Source organism: Sprattus sprattus (genome assembly GCF_963457725.1).
Source record: "Sprattus sprattus genome assembly, chromosome: 2".
NCBI classification, from domain to species: Eukaryota; Metazoa; Chordata; class Actinopteri; order Clupeiformes; family Clupeidae; genus Sprattus; species Sprattus sprattus.
The window spans coordinates 32654074-32680165 of record NC_137921.1 but is presented as its reverse complement, the minus strand read 5'-3'; the positions used below and the strand labels follow the sequence as shown (position 1 = coordinate 32680165).

The following is a 26092-nucleotide window of genomic DNA, read 5'->3' as shown; positions in this document are numbered from 1 at the left end:
GGAGATATTTTTATTCAGAGTTCCCATCCTTTCTGAGATGCCTGAATCCACCCGCGTCTGAGGCAACAAAACTCTTCCCAGATGCCGTTTTTATTTCATCCTTTGTTCTTTTTTATCTCTCTCTCTCTCTCTCTTCGCCCCTATGTGGGTGTATATAAGAGAATGTGAATCATGTCTTTCTCTTTATGTGCTGATCTTAAAAGCTGGGGTTTGTAGATGTCTCGCCTTAAGCCCTGAGAAAGGTATTGCAACCACCGAAAAGGTTTTGCAATATCCCCCCCTTAAAAGTGGGATCTATTTAATCCAACATGCCACTCTCCGATACATATTAAAGGCATCTGTTGGTATCTGTATGAGAAACTGATTGAAATTATCTCAAATTCTCAAACGATCTCTCGTAAGAGTTATAATCGAGAGTTGTATATTTTCCTAACTGCTGTGATAACTGCCCACAGCATTCTCAGTTATACACCACAAACCCTAAGCTTAAGTCGTGCTAAAGCTAATGCTAATGTGTTTCTCCAGTGCCGGACAGCTGTAACATGGGCAGCCTCCCCAATGGAGGGTGTGAGTACCTATGTCTGAAGGCCCCTCAGATCACAGACCACTCGCCCAAGTACACCTGCGCCTGCCCCAACAGCATGGAGCTGGGCCCCGACATGCGTCGCTGTGTTACAGGTAGACACACACACCTCTGGATACACTCATAGCCAAACCTACAGTCAGAAACACGCATGCTGACACATACACACACACACACACACACACACACACACACCTCTGGATACACATCCATGGATGCACTCATAGCCAGACCTACAGTCAGAAACACGCATGCTGACACGCACACGCACACACACACACACACACACACACACACACACACAGGTTTACGAACATTCACATAGAGATGCTCACACGTTGACACACACATATGTATGCACACATATATGCACATTCAGGCAAATACATGCAGTGTTACAAGGAGGAAACCTTGACAATAGGGCAGTGCACTTGCTGCCATTGAATTGATAGTCACAGGTGTCTAGACACACTGCCTAAGCACACTTATTCTTATCGCCATCTCCTTAGGCTAGACTTTACACTGGATAATCTCTCTCCACACTCTGCAGCTTAGAAACAATCCTACTTGCATGGATTTTCATTCATACTGCAGTCTGTTTGCCCGAAACTCTCCCTCTTTTTTTTTCATTACCATGGTACTCTCTTTCTCACTCTCTTTCTCTCCCTAGTGGTCAGACCGAAAACCACAACTTCAGCTCCTACCAGCACAACCACCACCACCACCCTTGAGCCAACAACGAGCAGCACCACCCCAGTCACCACGACAGCCTCCTCCACTACCACAATGACATCATCCACCACAACCACATCCACCACCTCTCCCCCCTCTACGACCACCACCACCAGATCTACAACAGCCTCCACAACAAGCCCCCCACACATACACTACATCTCTACCTCCACCACCTCCACCCCCAGTGCAAAGACCCAGGCCTCTCCATCCACTACCACATCCAGCAGCACCAGCAGCACCACTATCAGCAGTGTCCAGAGGGTGAATAACAACCTCTCGCACCGGGGTGAGTGCCCTTCTGTATATCCCGTGTGTGTGTGTGTGTGTGTGTGTGTGTGTGTGCGTGTGGGTGTGTGTGTGTCTGTGTCTGTGTGTGTGTGTCTGTGTCTGTGTGTGTGTGTGTGTGTTCTAGTTGGGGTGTGTGGTGAGCTTTTAGGGTATCTGAACGTCACTCCCAGTGGTGTAAATCCCAAGTTGTGACAGTAGAAGTGCTCTCCAGTGTGTTTGGAGTTCTGATGGACTCGTTAAAAAGCAGAGCTCTTTAAACGAGAAGATGGAATTTGATGAGAGTGAAATCAGGACAGGACAGGAGAGGACTGGAGTAGCCTACTTAAAGCAACACTATGCAACAATTTGACCCTTTTTGACGTATGGTTTTATAAGCAACTAGTTTCGGTACAATCCTCGAGCATATGGTAATGTGAAGGACAGATTAACACCTGTGTCTTTCCCACTCTGGATATGCGTATGTAGTCCTGTGTTCCGGGCTGGAACACCTGGCAAAAATCGAAGAAAAGCTCATACTGCCAAAAGACACCTTCTGTTTCAGTTTACGTCATTATGATGGAGTGGAAGAGTTAAATGGCTGAAGATAAATTACAACACTGCTATCTAGCCGTCAGTGGTTTCAACACAAAATGAATGTTAATTAACTACAGTGTTTTTAAGAATCGATACAATCCCCCAAACCATACTCGTATCGATATTTTCTTACATTCCTATCTCGTAGACTTTTTGTTCTTTCTTTTTAGCTTTACCTGTCCCTCATTTCTTGCTCCCTCTGCCTCTCTGCCTAACTGTTTTTCAATCTGCCTGGCTATTTATCTATTGGAGCTATCTAGCCACAGAAGTGTTTTGCCTTGGGTGTTATGTAGTCACATAGAAACAGTTCCCAGGTAGAATCCCAAGGCTCTCGAGAAGCACATGCACACCGCTGAAACAGGTCAAAGCGTGGAGAACCAAACCAGAGCAGTGTACCCGGAACGTTCCCAGGCCTTGCCGTGGGAGAAGGGGCGTAAATAAGTGCCCTTAAATATTGATGACCTCCTCTTGTCATTGCGTATGAACTTTCCATTAGATAAAACGAAGAAGCGTGTGGCTCTAAAAGATGAATGCTTTGTGGGTAGGTGCTGTGGCTGGCTGCGAAGCTCGCTAATGACTCCGAGGGCCAATATAAAAGAGCTTGTGGGTGAAGAGAGAGAAAGAGAGTGGGAAGCAGAAGAGAGCAGGAGAGAGAGCGGGTTTGTGAGACAGAGACGGAAAAAAGAGTGTATGTGTGAGCGAGAGAGAAAAAGAAACAGGAGAGGAAGTGTGGGAGCGAGAGACCATTGAGGGCAGCGCTCACAGCCCACAGAAGAAGCAAATGCATGTCTGAGGGATGCAGGGGGCGCATCATCTCTCACGCATTAACACACAAAAAAGGGATTGAGGAGGTTTAGTGGGGGAAACGGGACCAGGCTTTTTTTGCAGCTGCATGTTATCCGTTATCGCATGTCGACTCCATCCGTTTTTCCTCCTCTCTTCCCGAGTTTACTAACATCAGCGGCACCAGGTGCATTACATCCCCATCAACCCAAGAGCATGAGAACCATGTGTGTGTGTGTGTGTGTGTGTGTGTGTGTGTGTGTGTGTGTGTGTGTGTGTGTGTGTGTGTGTGGCGCCGTGGAGATGAAGGCTGACAGCGCCGTGAACATTGTTGTTGCAGATCCATATTAAACGGCGGCGGTTTGGATTCTGTCAGGATGAATCATGTGTGGGGTGTCTGTGTGTGTGTCTCTGTGTGTGTGTGTGTGCGTACGCCATTGCAGAGCACAACTCTTAATAACCTGAAAATGAAAGTCCCTATCTTCTGAGCACAGGCTGCCAATCTGTTTTGTGAACAGCGCGCTTCCCTGCGAACGGAAAGGAAAAAATAGAAAAGGACGAAGAAAGTTGGCGCTATTCATGGGACAAATTTTAATAATGTTTTACAATCTGCTCCCCAATGATTTGTCAGCCACGGGAAGATATGCGTCATTTGTTGATGTTATCTGTCAGCCGTGTCGACAATACTAATATAAGGCGCCACATCAACTCGCCACACTTGTTCCCATCGGCAAAGCTGTAGCTTAGCCTAAGCAGAGGTGTGAAATTTGAGGGCTTTAGGATGTATTCCACCCCGCCACACCTGCACAGTATTCACAGGGCGCTATCTATATTTTGAGGGAAATCTTTCTTCTGGCAAAAAAAAAAGAAAGGAGGGGAATTATCTGACACACATTTCATTGTTATTGTGTTTCGTTTTGTGTTTGGCATTCTCTCTGGTAATTGGCGCTTTCATCGGTATGCTGGGGTTGCTCTCCCCACCCCTCTTAATCTCCTGCCCAAGACTCCATTATCAGCTCCTAATCACGCTAGCGCTAATGGTGGCCTTGGAGCTAACTGTGAGATTGAGGTAGGATTTATGTTGTTGCCGCAACAGAAACCTGTGGCAGGTGCTGGGTGGAGTTAATGTGCGTGTGTGTTTGCGTGTGTGTTTGTGAATGTGTGTGTCATTATACAGGACATTGTAAATGCTCAACATTTACCCTTTTTTTAGGAAGTGTGTGTGTATGTATATGTGTATGTTCAAGGACAAGCCAAAGATTGTAAATTCTCTATGGCTTTCAAAGCCTCTCCTCTCCCCTGTGTATTCAATTTAAAATCTGTTCTCCGTATGACTTATCGTGGCTCAGCCATATTGCCAAAATACAAAACAAAAAAAACAATCGTTGATGGAAACAGATCACAAAAGCATGTCTGCTGTTGACACAAAGGAGAGTGAAAGACAAAACAAAACAATATTTTTTCCTCTTCTGTCTCTCTCCATCTCTCTCTCTCTTCTGCCTTATCTTGCTTCCCATCCTCCTCCTCCTCTCTCCTCCCTCTTCCTCCCTCTCTTTATCTTTCTCGCAGCTGGGAGCGAGCATTACCTTTTAGGCAACAACATAACTGTGGCGGTTTTGGGTATCGTCATTCCCATAGGTAGGTATGGCTGTGCATACTGTGTGCTTCTTGTCCCTCCTCCCCTCCCTTCCCTTCCGCTACCCATCCCTTCTTTATCTCTCCCACAGCTTACTGGCCCACATTTTCATTCACCTCCAGCACCAAAGCTTCAAAACACACGCATGATGCCTTCGCCTAATACCACTGATCTCGGAAAACACACACACTATTCTCAAGTGTGGCCATATTCATACACACACAAAAGCATTAGCCATTTAAAAAAAAAGGAATTTCCTTATCTTTAATGGTGGGTGGATTATGACAGTGGCGGTGCCATTGCCAATGCAGGTGTGGAGGCGTGGTCGTTCACCATTAGGTTGAAAACGACCTTGCCCTCTCCCATAACACGCACACGCCTAATTATGGAGTGGTAAAACAAATTAGCATCTTTCAAATCCAATTGTGGACCCTACTGTGAAATCCGTTCTCTCCACTCATCTCTCTTCTACTCTGAGAAATTGGAGAGGGCCCACTTCCCCCTACCTCCACTCCCTCTGTCTCCCTCAGCATGTGGCTCTGTAATAGGGTTGGCTTCAAATTGTTATTAAGACGGAAAGCTGCGCCCAAATGAAGTGTTTACATGCTGACGGTGCGGACGTGGAAAGTGGAAGAAAAACACACACACACACATATACACACACATATACACACACACACACACACACACATCATAGAATGCTCTCTGGTGGCCCTGGCAACAAAAGAGCAATTAAAAGAGAGCATTAGGGGAATAGCACAGGTAGGTCTGGCAGTTTACAAATGAGGAGAGGGCCGCATTGTTGTTATAGTGGCCATGCATGGTTGTCTTGTCCCGCTAAATTGCAATGCAACATAATTACATGCATGTGCATGCACATACACACACACACACACACACACACACACACACACACACACACAGACGCCCACACACTTAGACACGCAAATGCACAAACAAAAGTATGGACACACGCGTTAACAGGCACACTATTATAAGTCCCTCGTCTTCAAGTACTTACCCTGATCAGCATTGAATTGTTAACAACTCACATGCACACACATACACTCGTTCTTTGTGTATCAACCTATATGTTTATCCGTCATTATGTACTGTTGACGTACGTCCTCTATCAATTATGTATTGAAAGCGTTTGCCAACCACCATACATGCCATACTGTTCTCCCTGGAGTCCCCAGGTGCGGGAATAGGCCGCCATTGTCTTCTATCAGAACGCTTTCAATATATACTTGTCACATATACAGACATTGGTGCGTGAGACCGTATGTATGCATTGGTGGGTGCCAGTGTGTTTTGTGACCATTTGTGTGAAATGCGTGTGTGTGTGTTTGTGTGTGTGTGTGTGTGTGTGTCATTAAGCATTGCTCCTTGTCCCCTTGGCTGTGTTAACGCTCCCGTCATTGTGTGTCGGCTGTGTGTTAAACGCATGCAGTTCCTATCCTTGCCACAGTGGTCATCGGTCTGGTCTGCACCGGCGGCTACCTGGTGTGGCGCAACTGGCGGCGGAAGAACACCAAGAGCATGAACTTCGACAACCCCGTGTACCGCAAGACCACCGAGGACGACGACGACGAGATCCACATCGGCCGGACCGAGCAGATCGGACACGTCTACCCCCCAGTGAGTGGCAGCGCCCGCCAGCCCTTCCTGGCGCTCCCGCTGGGTGGCGGCGTGCCCGACCCGGCAGCGCACTGGTACTCGGGCACGCCCATGCTGCCCAGTGCCAAGTGAGAGGGACAGGATGGGTATTGGGCTGGATCGAGGGGAGCTGGAGCTGAGCGCCGGTTTGAGGAAAACTGATATAAAGAGGAGAAGAGCCTCAGAGAGTGGCAGAGAAAGTGGGGCACATTGGTTGTGTTGCCTGTGCACACACACACACCCACTCTTATACTTGCATAAACGCACACACAAACACACACACACAAACAATCGCATTTGTGAAATGTGTGCATCACTACACACACACAAACTCAGCCATCCCATCAGTCGTGTTTTTGTTGTTTTGTTGTGCCCATGTGTGTGTGTGTCTCATTCCTTTAGTGCGGGGAGTGTAGAGTGTGTTTTGTTCTCGTGGTGAAGCACGGACCGTGTGTTTTTCTCCAGCCGTGTTTTTAGCTTTATCCTCATTCTGCTCCCTTTGAAGGTGTTGAAGGTGAGGTGGTATCCCTTCCTTAGCCCTGAGTGGTCTCTCCCCTAAGACTGTGGAGGAAAGGCCCTGTGACTGACAGCGCATAGGAACACAACGGGAGACCCGCACCTTAGAACACAGGACAATCGTTTTCTTGATGCTTATTATTTATGGACGATAATATGCATCTGTATTTATTTAGATCAGTTTTATTTGTGTATTTTCCTAACTCGAGGTGAAGGTGGAGCAGCTTAGCTGGAGTAGAGAGTGGGTGACGGAGAGGAAGGGGTTAAACAGCAGAAGGGGTTGGCATGGCGACAGCTGTGATTGCCGTAGAGACAGGACGAGAGCGGGATGAGGGTTTGTCACAGCAGGTGCTGGCAGCTGACCCTCTCTGAGCTGGAGGCGGATCACAGGGACGCCGCCCCCGTGTGTGCTCTGAAGCCTGATTGGGAGATGATGGGACATATTTCACACACACACACACACACACACATATACACACACACACACACACACATACACACACTGTTAGATTGAGACATTGTTGAGGCCTGAGGCGGGCGACGGCTCCTGGTTTTAACAGGATTGTGTGTGTTATCAGTGTGTGAGGACGAAAGAGCAGGATCTGCATGTAGGATTGTGTGGGTTATCAGTGTGTGAGGACGGATGAGCAGGATCTGCATGTAGGCTATCTCTGTGTAGCTCTTTCTCTCCATTTAAGTGTCCTTCTGTTTCTCCTTCCTCCCTCTCTGCCTTTTCTTCACGGCTGCCTGTCTTTTTTTCTATCATCTGTCCTTCACTTATTCCCCTTGGTCTTTGTGTTTTTCTGCAACCATGTCTGTCTGTTTCCATCTTTTTTTCCCCTTTCTCTATCTATCCTTTTCTCTCTGTCTCCTTGTCTTTGTCTTTCTCTCTCTCTCCTTCCATGCCGTGTGTTTAATGGTCTTTTATCTGCTCTCTGCAGCGCGTGGCGCTCAGTCTGGAGGACGACGGATTCCCCTGAGGTGCTCTCCTCTCCCCACCCCTACCCCCATCCTCGCCCCACGCCTCTCTCCCTCTCTCCCCCTCTCCGTCTCCTGGGGAGACCACACTCCTGCGGCAAGGTGCCAGAGAGCAGGGGACACTCACACACTCTAAGAGAACACACAAGCGTGTTCCTCGCCTCCTGAAACCAGCCGGGAGACGGGGGAGGGAGGGGGTCCTGCCTTGTAATGTCACTGTACATCTCCTTGGGTATGTCGCTGAGAGTAGCTACCCTAACATACAGCATTGCACAGTAACCACTGACCTAGCATACTTACTACCACCTCTATAACTACCACTACGGCTATTGCTAGTGCTAACAATTAGCGTTAGTGCTACTTCCCCTTCTATGTAGTAGCAGTGGTGCAGACTGCTTGCTGGTTACTAACCTCATGATGACATACAGTGGCTAACACTCTTTGGATTTCAGTCTCTAGCTGTTCTGAGCTGGGCTTTGTGTATTTAAATGATGTTTGTATTAAATGGCTGTTGTGGCGTTAGTCGCGTTGCTGGTGTAAATATGATAAGCCTGTGCCCGCCGATGCCTGGGTATCTGTGTGGGCACGGCAAAGGCGCGAGCAGCCGCACACACACCAGAGGGCATCGCCACGGGAACCCAGCAGGGCAGAACTCCGGGGAGAGGCTTATGGGTAATCTGCTCTGCTGGCATCAGAGGTACACAAAAGTTAGATAATGAATTGGGGTGGGGCTTTGTGTAAGGGGAGATGATTGGGGTTTTAGACTTTGTAATCCAGTCATACACTTCAGTATCTGAGCCTGTGTGTGTGTGTGTGTGTGTGTGTGTTTGTGTGTGTGTGTGTGTGTGTGTGTGTGTGTGTGTGTGTGTGTGTGTGTGTGTGTGTGTGTGTGTGTGTGTGTGTGTGTGTCTGTGTGTGTCTGTGTGTGTGTCTGTGTCTGTGTCTGTGTCTGTGTCTGTGTGTGTGTGTGTGTGTGTGTGTATGAATGTGGGATTTGTATTAATTCGCCAGTAATGAGTACTGCTACAAAGCAACCTGAATAAGCACAGAGTTACATTTGTCAGGTGAACCCGAGCCCCTATATGAGACACTGGAAAATAAAAGAGCGAACAAGAGCTTTGGCTTTTGACCTTAAGACTGAGACTGGATAACTCTTCCAGGACTAGACTGGCTTCTTTCTCCATTGTCTTCCATACCAGAGTGGAACTAGACTCTGTCCCTCACAACTCCCAAGCTTGAAGTAGGACCATTTTCAGGTTTGGCAGTTTGCTTTGTCAGTGTGTGTTTACCGAGTTTGTCATGCTGCTGGTAGAGCACACAAACTCCACAAATATGTACATATAAGTACATATCATCAGAGTCTTCCTGGGCCTTCAGGTATCTCTGTTCGCATACTTCCAGGGAGCCTTTCTTCTAGCAAATAAAGAAAAAAAACACAAAGAGACATACTTGTTCCTTTTGACTGTGGTGGGATACGGCATGATTTTGCTGTCAGTACACACTATCACAACACAATGAATATGATTCCTTCCAGTAGAGCCTTTGAGAATTCTCCATTTCCATTCACCTCCAATTTGAGAGCATTCAATACAGCTCTGAAACTTGGCTACGCTCTCTCTCACACACATAAAGTACACGCATACATACAAAAGAGTCAAATCTGTAAGTAGTCACCTCTGGCCTCTGTTGGCTGCGGGGCATATGAGCTCTGCCTTCACCTTAGCCATCTGCTGATTGCCTGATTGATTGCGGCCATAGATCACCGCTTGCCCACGCCGTCCGCCGAGCCCTGGCTCTTTGCTGTGAGGCGGAGATGAGACCCCGGCCTGAATATAGGCTTCCTGGATTAGAATCATCTGATCGAGGCCGCTGTCCGGACCCCTCGGCAAGATGAATGGGAAGTAATTTATCTGCTCTGTGCTTGGGTCATTCTGACGGCGGACATGGTGTTCTATTAATTGAACATTCCCGCCACATAGATAGCCTGCCGCTACTTTAGCTGGAGCACTTGTGCACAGCGAAGGGCAGACCGGCAAACACCGGAAGGTATCGCAGATCCTTAGGTGGCGGCTCGATTCGACTACAGACAAGCGACTGCTACTGTGAAGGGGCTGTTTCTTATGCGAGTAGAGGGTCTCAGTAATGCGCGCAGCTCGATTTGACTTGAGTGCGCGCATGTGTGTGTGTGTGTGTGTGTGTGTGTGTGTGTGTGTGTGTGTGTGTGTGTGTGTTTGCCTGCCTGTGTGGGTGGGTGGTCTTGCATCTGGAGAGCTCTCTTTGTTCGCCTCCGCTTTGGCTGCATTCCGCCTGTGATGCAACTTGTGAGTGTATCCTCGAGCTTTCATCTGAAATCAGAAACACCTTGCTGGGAGCCACTGTGGTCTGCAAAACCATGCTGTGTGTGTGTGTGTGTGTGTGTGTGAGTGTGTGTGTGTGTGTGTGTGTGTGTGTGTGTGTGTGTGTGTGTGTGTGTGTGTGTGTGTGTGTGTGTGTGTGTGTGTGTGTGTGTGTGCATGCGTGCATGTACGTGCACACACATTACTGTGTGTGTGTGTGTGTGTGTGTGTGTGTGTGTGTGTATTACTGTACTGGATCTTGAGCCAGGGTTTAGGGTGGGTGTCAAACAAACAGACATCCTCAAACAAATCCTCGCCATTCACCCTTATGGTTTCTTTGTTTGGTGGTGCCTGTGGAAGATGACAATGTGTTATTCCACTCAGACACCGTAGGTGGCAGCACCACAACAGTGGCTGCAGACACATCCATCTACTTTGTACTGCTGACATGCAGTCTGTCCTGAGCCAATCCATCAATGCTTATTCATCATGCATTGAGTTATGCTCTGACCCCGGCTTGAGGGCAGCCTCAGAAAGGCAATATTCATGGGCTGCAATCACATGGGAATATTCTAGAGTGTAGGGGGGTGTTGTATGAATCTAGTAATGCTTGTCTTTAGCACTTAGCTAGAACATCATTAAGTAATGACTTCATCACCTACTGCCATCTGTGGATGGGTTTAAGGCTACTGTGGCGTAGTTAGCCTGTAATAAAAGTGTCATTTCACACATTCGTTATTTTTTATGATTCTCCACTGGTTGACATTTATCTTAAAGCTGTGTGTGCTTATTATGTGTGCCCACAGAATTTTCTCTGCGTGAGCAAGCAGTCTTATATGATGAGACTAGCAACTGATTCATTCAAGCTCTCTCTCTCTCTCTCTCTCTCTCTCTCTCTCTCTCTCTCTCTCTCTCTCTCTCTCTCTCTCTCTTCCTTTAAGTTTGTCTCTCTCTCCCTCTCTCGCTCTTTCCTTCTGTCTGGCTGGTTTTCTGGTTCGCCTCAGTGGGCGGTATCTGTGGCACTTCTGGCGTGTATTAGACCCTCAGTCATTGTGTTGCGAGGTGCGGAAAATCTCTGCTTTTATTGATTTATTTGTTCAAGTATAAGTCAGCATCTCCAACAGTGTGCAGCTCTCTTTAACTGAGCTTGTGCAGCCTAAACCATGATTCTGATGATGCTGTCTCTCCAGAAGACTCTAGAACATTGCCCTAGGCCAGTTGCATCTAATACTGCAGCCACTCGCTAGGTGATAGCTAGCAAACACTAGCTGACCATCCCTCTCATATAACTGTGACTCTATGCATATTTGAAGGCTTCGTCCCAGACCAGAGAGACTAAGCCATGCTGCTCCATCATTCTCCACCATCACTACTAATGTTAGTGCTCCTGATTGCCTGTCTCTTACTCACTCATCTTCTCATTCTTTTACTCATCCACTCACTCACTCACTCACTCACTCAATCACTCACTCACTTCTCGTTTCCAACAAAATCAACACAGTGCTTCTGAAAGGGCTATTTCCCCCCCCCCCCTAAATGATAAACACACACTGGACAAACCAGAAAGACGAATCTACAATGCACTGGACTGGACTGTGCTAGGCTGGGCTGTACTGGACTGAACCATCATCTTTGACCTCAACATGTCCTGAGGGTCGTGCCCTGGGAAGCAAGCAGCTGGGTGTTTGGACTGTGAAAGGAATGTCTTGTGATTGTTCCATAATGTTTGGTATTCTTCCTCTAACCTCAGTGACATTCCTGTTATTGTTTCTCTTTTATGATTTGTTCATTTCCAGTGTGTTTTTGGTGACTGTGATTGTCATCCTTTATTTGTCCTTTTTTAACTAGATTCTGTTTCCATAATGTGTATTACTTGAAGATAAAAAAAAACCTGTTCAGGCTCCTCCTTTTTTTTTTCTTAAGAAAAAGCAAAAAAAACATTGGAAACTGGGTGGAGGACGATTCCACAGTGGCGGGGTAGGGTTGGGGCTGTCATTTTTCAGAGGAAAGCATTCAGTGTTCTTGGTTAACATTCATTCCACAGCCATAAAGGAGACATTTTGTACGCTGTTTGTTGCACAAACCTTTCAAGAAGCCTTCTGCACTGTGTGGATGGGTATTAAGAGTTGTTGAGGGGTTGGCATAGGGTGGGGTGGGGTGGGGGTGGGTGGAGGATCGTTGCAGTCCAATAGTTTTGAATCATGACTTGTAAATACGTTTTCATACAGCAGACCTTTTTGATAATGTTTTAAAACATTTCTGTAAAAAAGATGTATATATTAGTCTCAAGGAGAAAACAGAGTGTAGACCATATATCAATTTATTTGTACACAGGAGCACTGGATTTCTTTACTACTTGATTGTAACTAAAAATTAATAATCTGCCAAAGTGTTTTTATTCCTTTCCTGTCTGTTTTTAATTTTTGTTTTGCTTTTTTAACCGTAAAGCATTGCAGACTATAGGATGTTTATGCTGTATTTAATTCTATTTAATAGATTCTGTTGTTACGTGTTGAAAGAGGTGTTATCAGTTAATTTATTGGTGCCTTGTTTGTGTTCATGTATATTTTACCTTTTTTTCTTTATTTGATTGGTGGTTTTTGTTTCTTTTGTATGTCCTTAGAAGGTGGGAGGGTCGAGGGGGAGGGGGGGGGGGGGGGGGCATTTAACTTTAGCAAATTCTGTACTTACGTGGAAAAATCTCAACTGTATGCCAAAATGGTCTCACTCATATTTCTATGAAATCAAGCTGTTGATAAATATCTCTATATATTGATATATTAAATTGTAAAAAAAAAAAAAACATCCCCAATCACCAGTGTACTATTGTTTGTCTCCATTCTCGACTCGATTTTCTTTTAGCGGTTGCTGTGGTAACACTTCAAGCCTCCCCGTTTAGAGTGCCTCCCCTGTTCTTCAGATGAGGTGGCTCTTTGTCTGTTAACATGCTGGGGTTGATGGAATCCTATGAGCCGCTGCTACCTCTGTGTTGCCTGATTCGCCAACACTACGAGCCCCTGGAGAGAGGCAGTGGTGGGGGGGAAATTGCGTTCCCCCGGTGGACCCTTCAGACTCACGGTGGCGGTTGGGATTTTAGATGGATGCGATTTCTGTAGGAGCTGCCACCATGTTGCCAGTCTGGGAGGGTGTGTCCTTGCCATTCTTTTGTGGGGTGGGGGTAGTGGGGGGGTTCACATGTCACTCGTCTCTCTGAACAGGTGTCCTCACCCCTTCATCACGCGTGTCTGTGGCACAGCAGCAGCCAGCCTGGGTGGGTGGGGCATCACAGAGAGGGACCATGTCATCAGCAGTTTAATCACTTTTCTATTAGACACCGGCGATGACTCTGGCCCCCTCCTGTTACTGCATGCCAGCAGTGCCCCTGACAAAGCAGCTGTTGTGGGCAACCCTGCAAGGTCACGCAGCCTCCACTCACTCTCATTCATCCAGGTGTCCTTCAACACTTACATTTAAAATTGGATTTTCAACTGAATGGCAAAATACAAAAAATAAGTCCTTTAGGAACTTAAATAATCACAATAAACATCACAAACCACTGATTGCACTGCAAGTTTATTCTTATTATCATTAATAAATACAGATTAAAACAGGTGTGCTAAAATATGTCCTGTGTATATTAATGAGAGACTACATAATTGCATTTAGACAATTCTATAGACTATAAGTACATTGATTTGCACTGAAGTGGAACTGAAATTAATAATCTTTTGAAGTGTCTTTAGTTGTTTCCTGTCTGCTTTTTAAGTTATATCTATTCAATTCAGTTCAATCCATCAATGTTTATTCAATTCAAATGTGCCCTTCTTCCCTAATCCTCTACTGCCCCCAGTGGCCAGGGGACTCGGTGCTACTGACGGTGGAACCAAACAGCAGGATCCTCAAACAGCATATTAATCTTGTTGGCATCCTTTTCCATGAAAGATTCATTTCCCATTTGTTTCCGTGCCCTGACCCATGCTATCACAGAGGACAGGGGAGGGAGGGTTTGCCACCTCCGCAGAATTCCTCTATCCTCTCTCTTTATTTGGGCATTATTAATGGCATTTAGCATCTCCCCTAAACAAACTGACTAATGAGTAGTATGCAGTATGCAGTGCCTTCTGCAGCACACTATGAAGAACAGCCATCCACAGCCAAATCTAGTGCAGTGGGCCTATGCATTTGTGTGTGTGTTAGGTGGGGGGGGGGGTGCATTATGTGAGCTGAAAGTGCTAGCCATTAAGAGTTAATTACTCCTCACCCAGACCTTAAAAGCACCACCCTCCCCAGGCAGAGCTTCTCTCTGGGCACACGGGGGAGGGCACCACAAACAGGGCACTGGGGGGATGCCACAGAGTAAAATGGAACCCGTGGGGAGGAAAGGAGAATAGGGGGATTAAGACCTCTCACGCTGTCTCTCTCTCTCCCTTTCCTCCTTCTATCCCTCCCTCCCAGCCCCTCCTCTCTTCCTTCGTCCCCCTGTGATGTGATTCATTCATTCCACACAGTAATTGGCGCGGGAGCTGTCACTTACTTTCCCTGCCTGCTCCCGCTCCTGTGACTGCCTTGCATCCCACCCGAATCAGACGCTTTTATTGTAATCTCCCTTATCTTCCCCCAGTACTGCCACTCATTATCGCTGTGCAACGAATACCATACCATCCGTGGATGAGGCTGAGGGCTTTGACTGTGTGTTTGCGAGTGTGAGCATTTGTGTTTGTGAGAGTGTGTATGTACATGCACACATCAGTTTGGAGCCACTGCCAGCAGAGAGTTCAGTCACATTAGAGGTCCCTGAGGAGTCCTTCAGAAAGGCTCCTTTTCTCAGTTTGTTTGCTGGAAGACACTTATTTCTCTGGCAGCCTCAGAGAGCCGTAATCTGAGAGCCCGTCGTCCGCGAGGCGCAAGATGATTTTGTTGACAATCTAAACAAAAGGCTTTTCTACTCAAGCTATCATATTGCTCTTAAATACTTGCTGTGTTTGGGATCATGAAGCCTATACCTGCTCAGTTTTTACTTATCCAGACTGATTTATTTTCTTTAAAAAGAGATTGAACACACTCTCACACACAGAAGTTTGTCGACAATATAGAGTAAGACTGCCATCTGCTGGTACAAATGGAAACAGGTTATCAGTCTTAGAAAAACACCACATAACGTACATTTACAAAGGAAGTTAATAACACAGAACCTTCAGAAACTACTGTGTGACAGAAATACAGACAGGAGGGAACCATACATATAGTATTCATGTGGAAAACTGTTAAAGTTGCATTGAGTACAAAGATGCTCTCTCTTGCTGACACTGAAGGTGTGTTTATATTGTTAGAGAAGATATTATAATGTTGATTAGTTGTAAGCTTTAAGAACTAAGGTGCTCAGTTTAGTTCTTAGCTCTTCTCTGGCTTTTTAAATTATCCACTGTGGTCTGTTTACCAAGAATTCATTTCAAGAATCAAGGCCAAACATGTCATGTCAACCATGCTTTTATGGGTATAACATAATAAACGAGTCCAGTTTGTGTGCAGTAGCAAGGTCACTGTCTACAAATATTTTTATTATTCTGATATTTAGACGCCTCAAGAAACCTTGTGTCTGGTACAATGATAGGAAAAGTTTCCCTCATAAGCAAAGTACAGTCACTTATTTGTTAGTCATAAGTGTTAATGGGTCCTTGTCTTTTGAACAGTGTGCTTCATCAATGTTCTTTTGGTTGCGACCCTGGAGGTAAGTGCAAGCTGGACGTTGTGCCCTGCTACAGTTAAGGCCTTCCTGGATATTTCCCACTTGACCAACTGGGCAGATGAGAATAGGGGTTGCTGCTGCTGTGGTCATGTAGAAACAGCTCTTCCAGCCAAGAGTCAGAGGAGGCATAGGGGTTCAAGAGGGGCAGAGACAAAAAAGGATTCTAGAGGCCCAAGGGTAAGGAACAGAGATTAAAAATTATGGTGAATATGAAGGCAGGGCCAACCATGTGACATCCCTGTCTTCTAAGAATCCGTACACATTACCAGGGGAATACCCTTACAAATCGGTCCATTCCTGAGGGTTGGCTTGTACCACGCCAAGTAATATCCAGTACAATTTTAGAAGTAAGAACACTTGAACACAGTGCTTCAATCGCATTTACTACAAAAGTTTCTACCAGTTCAGGTTCCAAAATATTTCAGAAGATTGTAAACACCAATTATGTGAACAAATGATCCGACACAAAACAGGAATGCAGAGGAACTTTATTGAACTATACACATTTGAAAATGCAACAGAACAGAACGCCAGTATCAAGACTATAATTTAGCATATATCCGCCTGGTTTTTCTTTTTTTATATAAAAGCACTACAGGACTCATACAAATATAACAGAGAAAGCAGCTGCACTAAAATGGAAAGGAAGAGTTATGAGAAAATACAAAAAAAAAACAGCTTTGCAATTAAAAGCCTCATAATTGGTGACAGACTGGACATCAACTGATGCTTAAACCACAAACAAACACATCCCAGGAAACAGCCCTTTGGTTTATTCCTCTCCAAACATTACAAATAGGTCTTGCTGAACCAAGTCACCGCACACTGGTGCACCAACCACCCTAACATGGACAGAAAATACCAAGACAAAGTGCAATATTAAGTGCCATTTTCAAATCCAGCATTCCCAAAGGGAAAAAGTTTCACATACCTCTGGTCATTCAGACTTGTCATGTACACCCATCTCATCTCATGCATGCACGCAAGCACACACACACACACACACGTCAAGTAAATTGTCAAAACTGTCACATAAAAAATATAAATAACTATCAAATACAAAAATAAGGACAATTTCTTGTTTTCTCCTCTATACAAATGGGAATAACATCCTTACAATGCGATTCTATCCCCTGCAAACTGACACAGGGCTGTGCTGCTGGTTGAGGGATGGATATGGTACTTTGGGAGGGCGCAGAGAGACAACCGCCAGGAGGCTCTGCATGCCTCAGTCTCTGCTTTAGTCTGTCCTGTGCTGGGGGGCCACAGTTCCACTATGAGCCCCGTCCTGGGGGTCGGGGTCGGGGTCAGTCCTGTGTTTCTTCAAGGGCCTCTCTGACCCTTCCTTGTCCTCCTCCTCTTCCTCCTGTCTGGTGTCGGCTGGGCCGGTTCCCGAGGAGGTCTGGCTGCTGTCCGAGCTGGAGTGGTTCTGCAGTTCTTGGTCTGTTGTACCCTGTGATGCGTAGGAGACGCTTAATCCATTGAGCTGGGCCGCATCGCCCGGAGTGGAGAGAGCTTCCTCCATGGAGTGGCTACCTACACCTATGCCACACACACAAAGGGGTTCAAAGTTGGCTTTGGACAACAGATGTGCCTATTAACAGGCTTTCTGCCACCAGCTAGCACTCACACACCGCTATGTTAGTAAACATAGGATTGGATCACACTCCACAAATAAATACCTAAATTGTTGTGAGTATGTACAACCCGAATTCCGGAAAAGTTGGGACGTTTTTTAAATTTGATTAAAATGAAAACTAAATGACTTTCAAATCACATGAGCCAATATTTTATTCACAATAGAACATAGATAACATAACACATGTTTAAACAGAGACATTTTACAATTGTATGCATAAAATGAGCTAATTTAAACAGGTCTCAAAATAGTTGGGACAGGAGCATGTTTACCATGGTGTAACATCTCCTCTTCTTTTTAAAACAGTTTGAAGACGTCTGGGCATCGAGGTTATGAGTGTCCGGAGTATTGGTGTTGGAATTAGGTGCCATTCTTGCCTTACATAGGTTTCCAGCTGCTGAAGTGTTCGTGGTCGTCTTTGACGTATTTTTCATTTAATCATGCGCCAAATATTCACTATAGGTGAAAGATCTGGAATGCAGGCAGGCCAATTCAGCACCCGGACTCTTCTACGACGAAGCCGTGCTGTTGTAATAGCTGCAGTATGTGGTTTTGCATTGTCCTGCTGAAATACACAAGCCCTTCCCTGAAATAGACGTCGAATGGAGGGGAGCACATGTTGCTCTTAAACCTTTATATACCTTTCAGCATTCATAGTTCCTTCCAAAACATGCAAGCTGCCCATACCCTATGCACTTATGCACACCCATACCATCAGAGGTGCTGGCTTTTTAACTAAACGCTGATAACACGATGGAAGGTCTCCCTCCTCTTTTGCCGGGGGACACAACATCCATGATTTCCAACAAGAATGTCAAATTTGGACTCGTTGGACCATAGAACACTATTCCACTTCGAAATAGTCCATTTTAAATTAACCTTGGCCCACAGAACACGACGGCGCTTTTGGACCATGTTCCCATATGGCTTCCTTTTTGTATGATGGAGCTTTAGTTGGCATCTGCAGATGGCACAGCGGATTACGTTTACCGACAGTGGTTTCTGGAAGTATTCCTGGGCCCATTTAGTAATGTCATTGTCACAATCATGCCGATGAGTGATGCAGTGTCGTCTGAGGGCCTGAAGACCACGGGCATCTAATAAAGGTCTTCAGCCTTGTCCCTTACGCACAGTGAATGCTCCAGTTTCTATGAATCTTTTGATGATGTTATGCACTGTAGATGATGAGATTTGCAAAGCCTTTGCAATTTGACGTTGACGAACATTGTTTTTAAAGTATTCCACAATCTTTTAACGCACTTTTTCACAGATTGGAGAGCTTCTGCCCATCTTTACTTCTTTACTTCGGAGACATCCATTTTATAGCTAATCATATTACAGACCTGAACTTAACTAGTTGCCAGATGTTCTCCCAGCTGAATCTTTTCCATTTTCTTTTGCTTTTTCAGCCATTTGTTGCCCCTGTGCCAACTTTTTTGAGACCTGTAGCAGGCATCAAATTTGAAATGAGCTCATTTAGTGAATAAAAGTGTCAAATTTCTCTGTTTAAACTTTTCTTATGTTATTTATGTTCTATTGCGAATACAATATTGGCTCATGTGATTAGAAAGTCTTTTAGTTTTCATTTTATTCAAATCTAAAAAACGTCCCAACTTTTCCGGAATTCGGGTTGTATACCATCTCAACTAATAAACCATGCACATTTTTGAAGTGAGTATAGCTAAGTAGCCCATATTTTCTGCTTACTTCCCATGTACAGAACAATCAAATAGGGAAACTAGCACTCAAATAGCTTTGATGCAAATGGTTATAAAGATATTTGATTATCTGTGCAGACCCCTTAGTTTGGACCCTGCAGTCTTCTTTCTCAGTGAACAAACATTGCTCATTTTAGGGCATATACCAACTACACACCTCCTTATTTTATTTTTTATTATTTCTTATAGCATATATCATGCATGCTGATAATATTGATAAATATTGATGAAACTATTCCAAATGATCAATACATGTACTGTAAAACACAACTATGACCACAGGTGTGATTCAAAATATATCAGCATCCATTTCATCTCTGGACTTTAAATAATTTGACATCAGCTGATTTGGGGTAGACTGGGTGGCTCTGATGTGAGGTGTTTAAGTCCTTACCATTGTGAGTGCTGGCGTCGTCTCGCTCTGATTGGCTGGTGCTGCTGTTGGACGTGGTGGGAGGGGGAGAGGCTGCATGACTGGAGGCAGCGCTCTCCGTCTCATCCAGCAGACGGTCCATGTAATCTCTACACACACACACACACACACACACACACACACACACACACACACACACACACACACACACACAAAGACATGCAAGTAATCATAAGCACACCCAAGTACACATTTCAGTCATACACATACAAACAGACATACATAAGCAAATGCACACGGATGTGTTCTTAAATAACATGTGCAGATATTCAAGATCCCACACAATCCCATGCCTATGTGAGAGATACACACAACGACACTGTGGAGACAATACTGTTAGTATCTTCAGCATGTCAATGCACCCGTACACACTTATGCAACTTCATTCCACACATTTTTGTTCTGTCAAGCATATTACTATGAGACAGGGTGTGTGGCTTGTGGCAATGTTATGTGTGGCAATGTGTGTGGTATAACATAAAGAGGCTATAAATAATGCCCCACAAGGCAGCATGACAGTTTAGAATAGACTAGTTATGGGCTTTAATAGTGGACTGAATAAATTGCGAAATGAGTAGCGTATTCAGCCAGATGGGTCTCTAACAAGACAAAAAACAAGTTAAAGACTTGAGTGAAAATTCAAAAAATTTCCTTTGGTACTGAGTCTGAAACACATTTATAATTGATACTGTTGGAGCTATGGGATCAAAAAGGCTACTCTTAAACCACAAGAAAAACAGTTTTTATTTTCAGTGAGTTCAGTCTGCCCATCTGTACACTAACTCTGGCATGCTGAGAGAGAGAGCAGAGATATCTGACCCGGAGAGGACTTACGTGATGCCGGGGTGAAGGTTGTATTTCCTTTTCCCAAGCCGGGTTTGCTGTGCAAAGAAATCATAACGCTCAGATTTCTTCCACATGTAATAAAAGGCCACACATTCTCCTACTGATCTAGATCTCACCTGAAAAATTTAATTCATCACAATAATTATCTAAAAAAGAAAACAGTGTTATCACAGCAAGCACAACAAGCCTGACACACCAATAATGTGATTCAATGCATTTGACATTCTCATACTTTACAATGAATCAGAGAACACAAAATGAAGAAGAGAAGCTTACCTTGTTTTCCTGTATTAAGTGAAAGTCTTTGCCATATGCTTTAAGTCCCTGTTCAAAACCTCGACACTCATCCTCTGTCCAAACTGAAATTTCCTCTAAAAAGAGAGATGTTTGATATTAGTAATCTTTTTTGGAAACGTTTTAAAATACCTCAATCCTGTTTAAAGGAATGCAGTCCTTTGTATTCATATTCATATTGTAGTCTGTTGGGGGTGGGCTAATGGAACTTCTGAGTGGGAGACTGTTACGTAGCCTTCCAGCAAGAATCAGGTGTTGTGTTGTTGTGCTGTAGCGCTCAGGTTGTGTATCCGCTGTGTAGCCCTTATGAGTCTAGTCGAAGTGTGTGTGGTTGTTTTATCATTTCGTCTGTGTGTTATGCATTTAAATGCTGGTGTTATCCTCCTATATTAGTTTTATGTTATTCGTCCACCGTTAACCGCCAGAATGGTGAATGGTGACATCCTCTCCTGTTGTGCCACTGATGTATTTGAAATTCAAGTTTAGCGTGTATCACAATAAAAGGCCTTTGGCCAAATCAAAACAGTGCTGCCGACTTATCACTTCAGAAAAAAAACAAAGACACTACAATACACTATAATAGCACACCTGAAGAAAAACATAATGCTCATACCTCGAGCCACTTTCACGTTGAATCTGAGTCTTCTTAAAGCTTCTTCCGTGTTAAAGTTGCACTTCACTAACTCATATAGAGCCTGATGAAATGGGAGAGAAGGAAGCATGTGAGGGACTGCACTCTCCATGTCAGAGCTAGCTGCACACAAGTAGCGAAAGCAAGTATCGCTGTCCTTTCACTGGTATGCCTAAGCTTCTTCATATTTTCTTCTTACACTTCACTTTTCCATCACACTACATAAATATTTCATTTTTACCATGGGGAACACCAAACACATTGCAGCAAATTGGGAGTTTAGTTCCTGCTCAAAAGATCGACTGAGTTGTTTTTTTCTTTGGAGGTGCTTACTTGCTCATTGTCTTTGATGTGGCAGCCTTCAGGGATGGCGTCCACCCCTGCTTCCTCTCCCGTGCGTTTGGATGCCTCGGATAGAAACTCCATCACCTGATTCTCAGGAAGCTCCTCTGGGTTCCACAGCAACTGGTCTTCATTCTCATACACTAGAGTTTTGTGGAGAGAAAGAGACCCAGAAAACAAATGACAAACAAAAATGAGTAATGTTGAACTACACTGCGCAATGCCTTCAGCAGCACTAAGGCATCAGTCTGTAGTACTTCACGAATAAAGAATGTTGTGATTCACATTCCTGAAACTGTCAACTTGGTGAACCAATTTCAAGTGAGGTTGATGCATGCCACTGCTTACCTCTTTCGTTGTCTATATATTTGCTGAGTCCTGATGGTGTTTCAGCCTGGTACATGGACCCAACCATGATTTCCTGAAGACAAAGTACAAACTCATCCTTACATTTCTCACCCAAGGGGAGTCTTATCTCTTCAGGACACATACATTCTGGTGTTACTTAATTACCTTCTTCCAGTCCTCTGACGGAATATAGTCTTCATCTTCCTCAGACTCATCTTCACCATCATTGCCTTCAATCAGAAGAGATTAAATAAAACTTAATTATGTTTTTCACTGTATTAGCGTGCAAATGAACAAACCTATTTAAAGACTGTAACATTGTAAAAGTAAAGTAGTATGTTGACGTTATGAAGTCTATATGATTATACCTTCAAAGTAGTTGCCAGGTTTTGGTCGAATAAGATTTTGTGTGCTGTGTCCGCGTAAAGGCCTCTCGTCGCTAGATGACTGGACGTCCTCCTCCTGTCCAGAGGAGTCCTTAACTTGCTCGTCCTAATGGAACACAGACACAGCCTGTTATTCCCGATCACAAGAATGGCTTGTATGTTTTTTTTCTAAAAGATGATGCTTTGTCTATTTGAGGGTGGCGTCTCTCTATCTCGGTAGGCACTCCACTGATAAGGACAGTCTGATAGAAGGAGGTGTATGTGAGATAGAGTTATATTCACTGTAATGCCTTGAAAAAATTAATCAAAATAAAAACATTTAAATGCTCCGACCATGCACTGTGCAGCATGCAAATTGACCATTTAATGATAGAAATCAAAGTGCTAATTTAATCACCAAGGTTGAGGTGACATACCATGAATCTTTTAGGCTCATCTGCGCCCCTGCTGCTCTCATCATTCTCCCCGTCCTCCGCTGACTCATCTTCCTCAATCCCGCCATCCTCCTCCTCCTCCTCTTCCTCCTCTTCTGCAGATCGGCCATAGCCATACATACTCAACAGCTCTTCAATGGGCATCTCGCCTTCCTGATGGACAGAGTAAAGGCAATCATGGGGGACATCAAAAACAAGTGAGTAGATGAACTACCAATCTGTTTTACAAAAGTCACCTAAAAGTGCATAGGGTTTGTCATATTCTACTTCAAGCAGCAGTACATAATGCACACACACACACACACACACACACACACACACACACACACACACACACACATATCATGGTCTATATATTATAATAGTATGTATATGGTAGGTGTTGACCTAGGATCGAGGTGTAACAGCTGTTTGCTCTAATTCTCCTCAAGTGTTCTTCAGCTCATTGTTGCACAAGGTAAAAAAGCGGCTAAAGAGATTTTAGAGCTTACAAACACGTTGGTAACTCATTATTTATCACATCCCTAATTAAGTTACAATGTTGTAATTAATGTAAATGAACTAACCTCTGTGAGCTTGATATAATGTGCAATAATTCCGTGTTAAAATGTAATGTATGGAGCAGCTCCCGTCACACTCACTCTGGCAAGGTCGTCGATCTCGGCAATGAAGTTTGTCTCTCCCTCCAGCATCTCCTCTTCCTCCAGTGTTCGCTCATCATCGAAATCATGAATGAGCATCTCAGCAGACGGATCGAAATCGTAGTCACCGGAGCCAGCTCCACCTCCTGATGTAGCGAACATCGAAAATCAACAAACTTGAATCCTTGAAGCTACTTGATAGTGAACTAAGAATGCTAGCTTGTTTCAGATGAAAATTGCACTCAGTTCAATTTCATCGGAAACAAAACTTCGTGGAGTTTTTTTGTTTTTTTACAGCTTCGATTCAACTCATTCCTGCCTCGCCAGGAACTCACTGCTCGAATGACTATTTGGTTGCTCTCCATGTTTAGTAGTCGGACTTAGTAGTGCATAACTTAAGACTTCTAACATTAATCGCGTTTTGTTATTTTCTGATTGGCTGGCAGGTGTCCGATAATCAGTGACATGATACCTAAAATAAACGTATATTCTCATTTTGCCAGGTGGTGTAAACGCAATGAATTCCGTGGTTAATACAATGTTATCCAGGGATTTAGCTAGCAAGGCAACAGCAAACTAAAGGATTCGCGCTAAGCAACAATGAAATCCATTGTTATCAAGCTAGCTAATTATCCAATGTTGTCCTTGTCCTCCATAACTTAAAAAAGCAGTACTACGAACCAAACAGGTTGGCTGACACAAACTTTTTCTTAGTGTGTGGCAAAAGGGGTATAAGCGGGATAACGCCCTTAAAAGTGTCCCTTTATACGATTATATTGGACATGGCGGCGGGAACTCCTCTCGTATAACGGGACACCTCATCGGCAGTTTTCCCGTACTTAGTTCGGATTATCCCTGGTAATATGGACTGGACTGAGGCGCTACATTAACTGCACTGGTCTGTCCTATAAGTAAATTAAATGTAATAGTCGCATTGGGTAGGCTACATGTCGCGAATCACCCATACGAAACTGGGAGCACTCCATACACTTAACTTTACTATGATAACTACTTGATATTCATTTAGGGTGGACACCGTTACAATCAGCTTACTAAGCTAGCTATCCTGGTCAACTTTCTACAAAGTGTAGGGAAAAAACAAGTTAGCTTTACATAGATGCTTACCTGGTGGAGTTGAGCTGCCGAGTGAGGTCTGTAAATAAACAATGGCTAATATTAGATGTGATCATTGTGTGCGTAAACAAAAAGCCGCTGGCGCACCTGTGGTTAGCAGAGCAAACCAATTTCAACCAACGTACCGTTATGTTTATCTAAAGTGAAGGTCAATTCAGATTAACGTTAAAAGCTAATTGAGATGAAGTTAACTAATTTACAAATTCAGATAAGAGATAGATGTATTGTTAGTGATACGAGTGTAACGTTTAGCTACACAACCTGTGGTCTGTAAATGTATTTTATGAAAGTAATATCCTATTTGAATTTATTGTAGTCACAGAATCAATTCATATGTTTCTTCATCGTGAGCAGCTGCGTCCTCACGTTTATAAACTTTACTCCTGAAGTGGCGGGTGTTTTGCTGCTCGCTAATAGCTCAGCATCAACGCAACAAGTTCCACTATACATAACTTAGCTCGCTAACTCACTAGCTAAAGTCAGCTGTGTGCGCTTTCTTGTATTAAGCCCCTTGCGAAGAATAAAAGTCAATACCATATTCAACGTTTATATAGACCATGTTGTAAGTTAATTCATTTATTTCATCTATGTATTCTCTCAAGAATGAGTCCTTACCTCCGCCATAATTGCTATTAGGCTAACAAGGGTAAAAACCCGGATGGACTCTTTGTCTCTCCCTCGCATTTTGAGTACAGCGAATTGCAAGGTTACAGCTCACTACTGCCGCCCTCGGCAAAGAAGCCCCACACCAACCCTCAAAAAGTCAACAACCTCAACTGAAACAGGAGACACAACAGCGGGGTCGTGTTACTGAGGTATTTTACTTCAGTACTGTACACGTTCCATTTTAATAAAGTTCTACTGAGTCTGTGCATACAGTCAGATCGACATGTCATCACGTAGGGATAAACGGAACAGTGCACTCCATTCAACGCACAATATAAAAAGATCTCTGTACAAAAAGAAAGATCTTTGTAAAAAGAGGAATAAACCAAGGGCAGGTTTTTGTTTCACATACAAAATCTGGTCAACTGTTAAAAGCAGGCCCCTACTCAGGGCACTATTTTCAACAGACTGTGCAGATTCAGCACATCATTACAAACATGACATGAAGTTCAAGTAATCTGAACAAATTCTGTACCATGTGCCCAGCCTAACATCACTTAAAAGCAGACATACAGAATACATTGGAAGACTACAAATGTATGAAAACTAACACCGGTAATCCAATTCCAAAATGTTGAAGCCCGTTAATAACAATTGTTAATTGGATTTAGGAGTTTGGGATGGAGTCTTGGATTAGGAGTCAAATGCATTGATTACATTCCATAAGTACTGTATAAATATGGTAACATCGTGGTTGAGACATAAAGTACCTTTTCAATGCCTCCCAAGTGTTGCTACAAGTTAAGG

General features: G+C 44.2%; 2 protein-coding genes across 2 annotated transcripts in view; one reads left to right on the top strand and one right to left on the bottom strand.

Annotated features, from left to right (window-relative positions):
* Window positions 1-6350, top strand: part of lrp8 (low density lipoprotein receptor-related protein 8, apolipoprotein e receptor) — a gene marked incomplete at both ends in the record, with an annotated part of 149855 nt that extends 143505 nt beyond the window's left edge. Inside the window, 4 exons of the mRNA XM_080831768.1 lie at window positions 526-678; window positions 1254-1604; window positions 4532-4600; window positions 6052-6350. Coding sequence (XP_080687894.1) covers window positions 526-678; window positions 1254-1604; window positions 4532-4600; window positions 6052-6350 — 872 coding nt within the window. The remainder of the gene's footprint in view (window positions 1-525; window positions 679-1253; window positions 1605-4531; window positions 4601-6051) is intronic.
* Window positions 6351-16339: 9989 nt separating this feature from the next.
* Window positions 16340-24694, bottom strand: mier1a (mesoderm induction early response 1a, transcriptional regulator). The gene is made up of 12 exons (XM_080833028.1): window positions 24671-24694; window positions 23546-23691; window positions 22887-23057; window positions 22453-22576; window positions 22250-22314; window positions 22085-22157; window positions 21728-21879; window positions 21377-21458; window positions 20746-20840; window positions 20458-20585; window positions 19585-19712; window positions 16340-17375 (listed from the first exon to the last, which is right to left on the bottom strand). The coding sequence occupies exons 2-12, from the start codon at window positions 23642-23644 to the stop codon at window positions 17074-17076; spliced, it is 1419 nt and encodes a 472-aa protein (XP_080689154.1). The 5' UTR covers window positions 23645-23691; window positions 24671-24694; the 3' UTR covers window positions 16340-17073.
* Between the last annotated feature and the right edge of the window lie 1398 nt (window positions 24695-26092).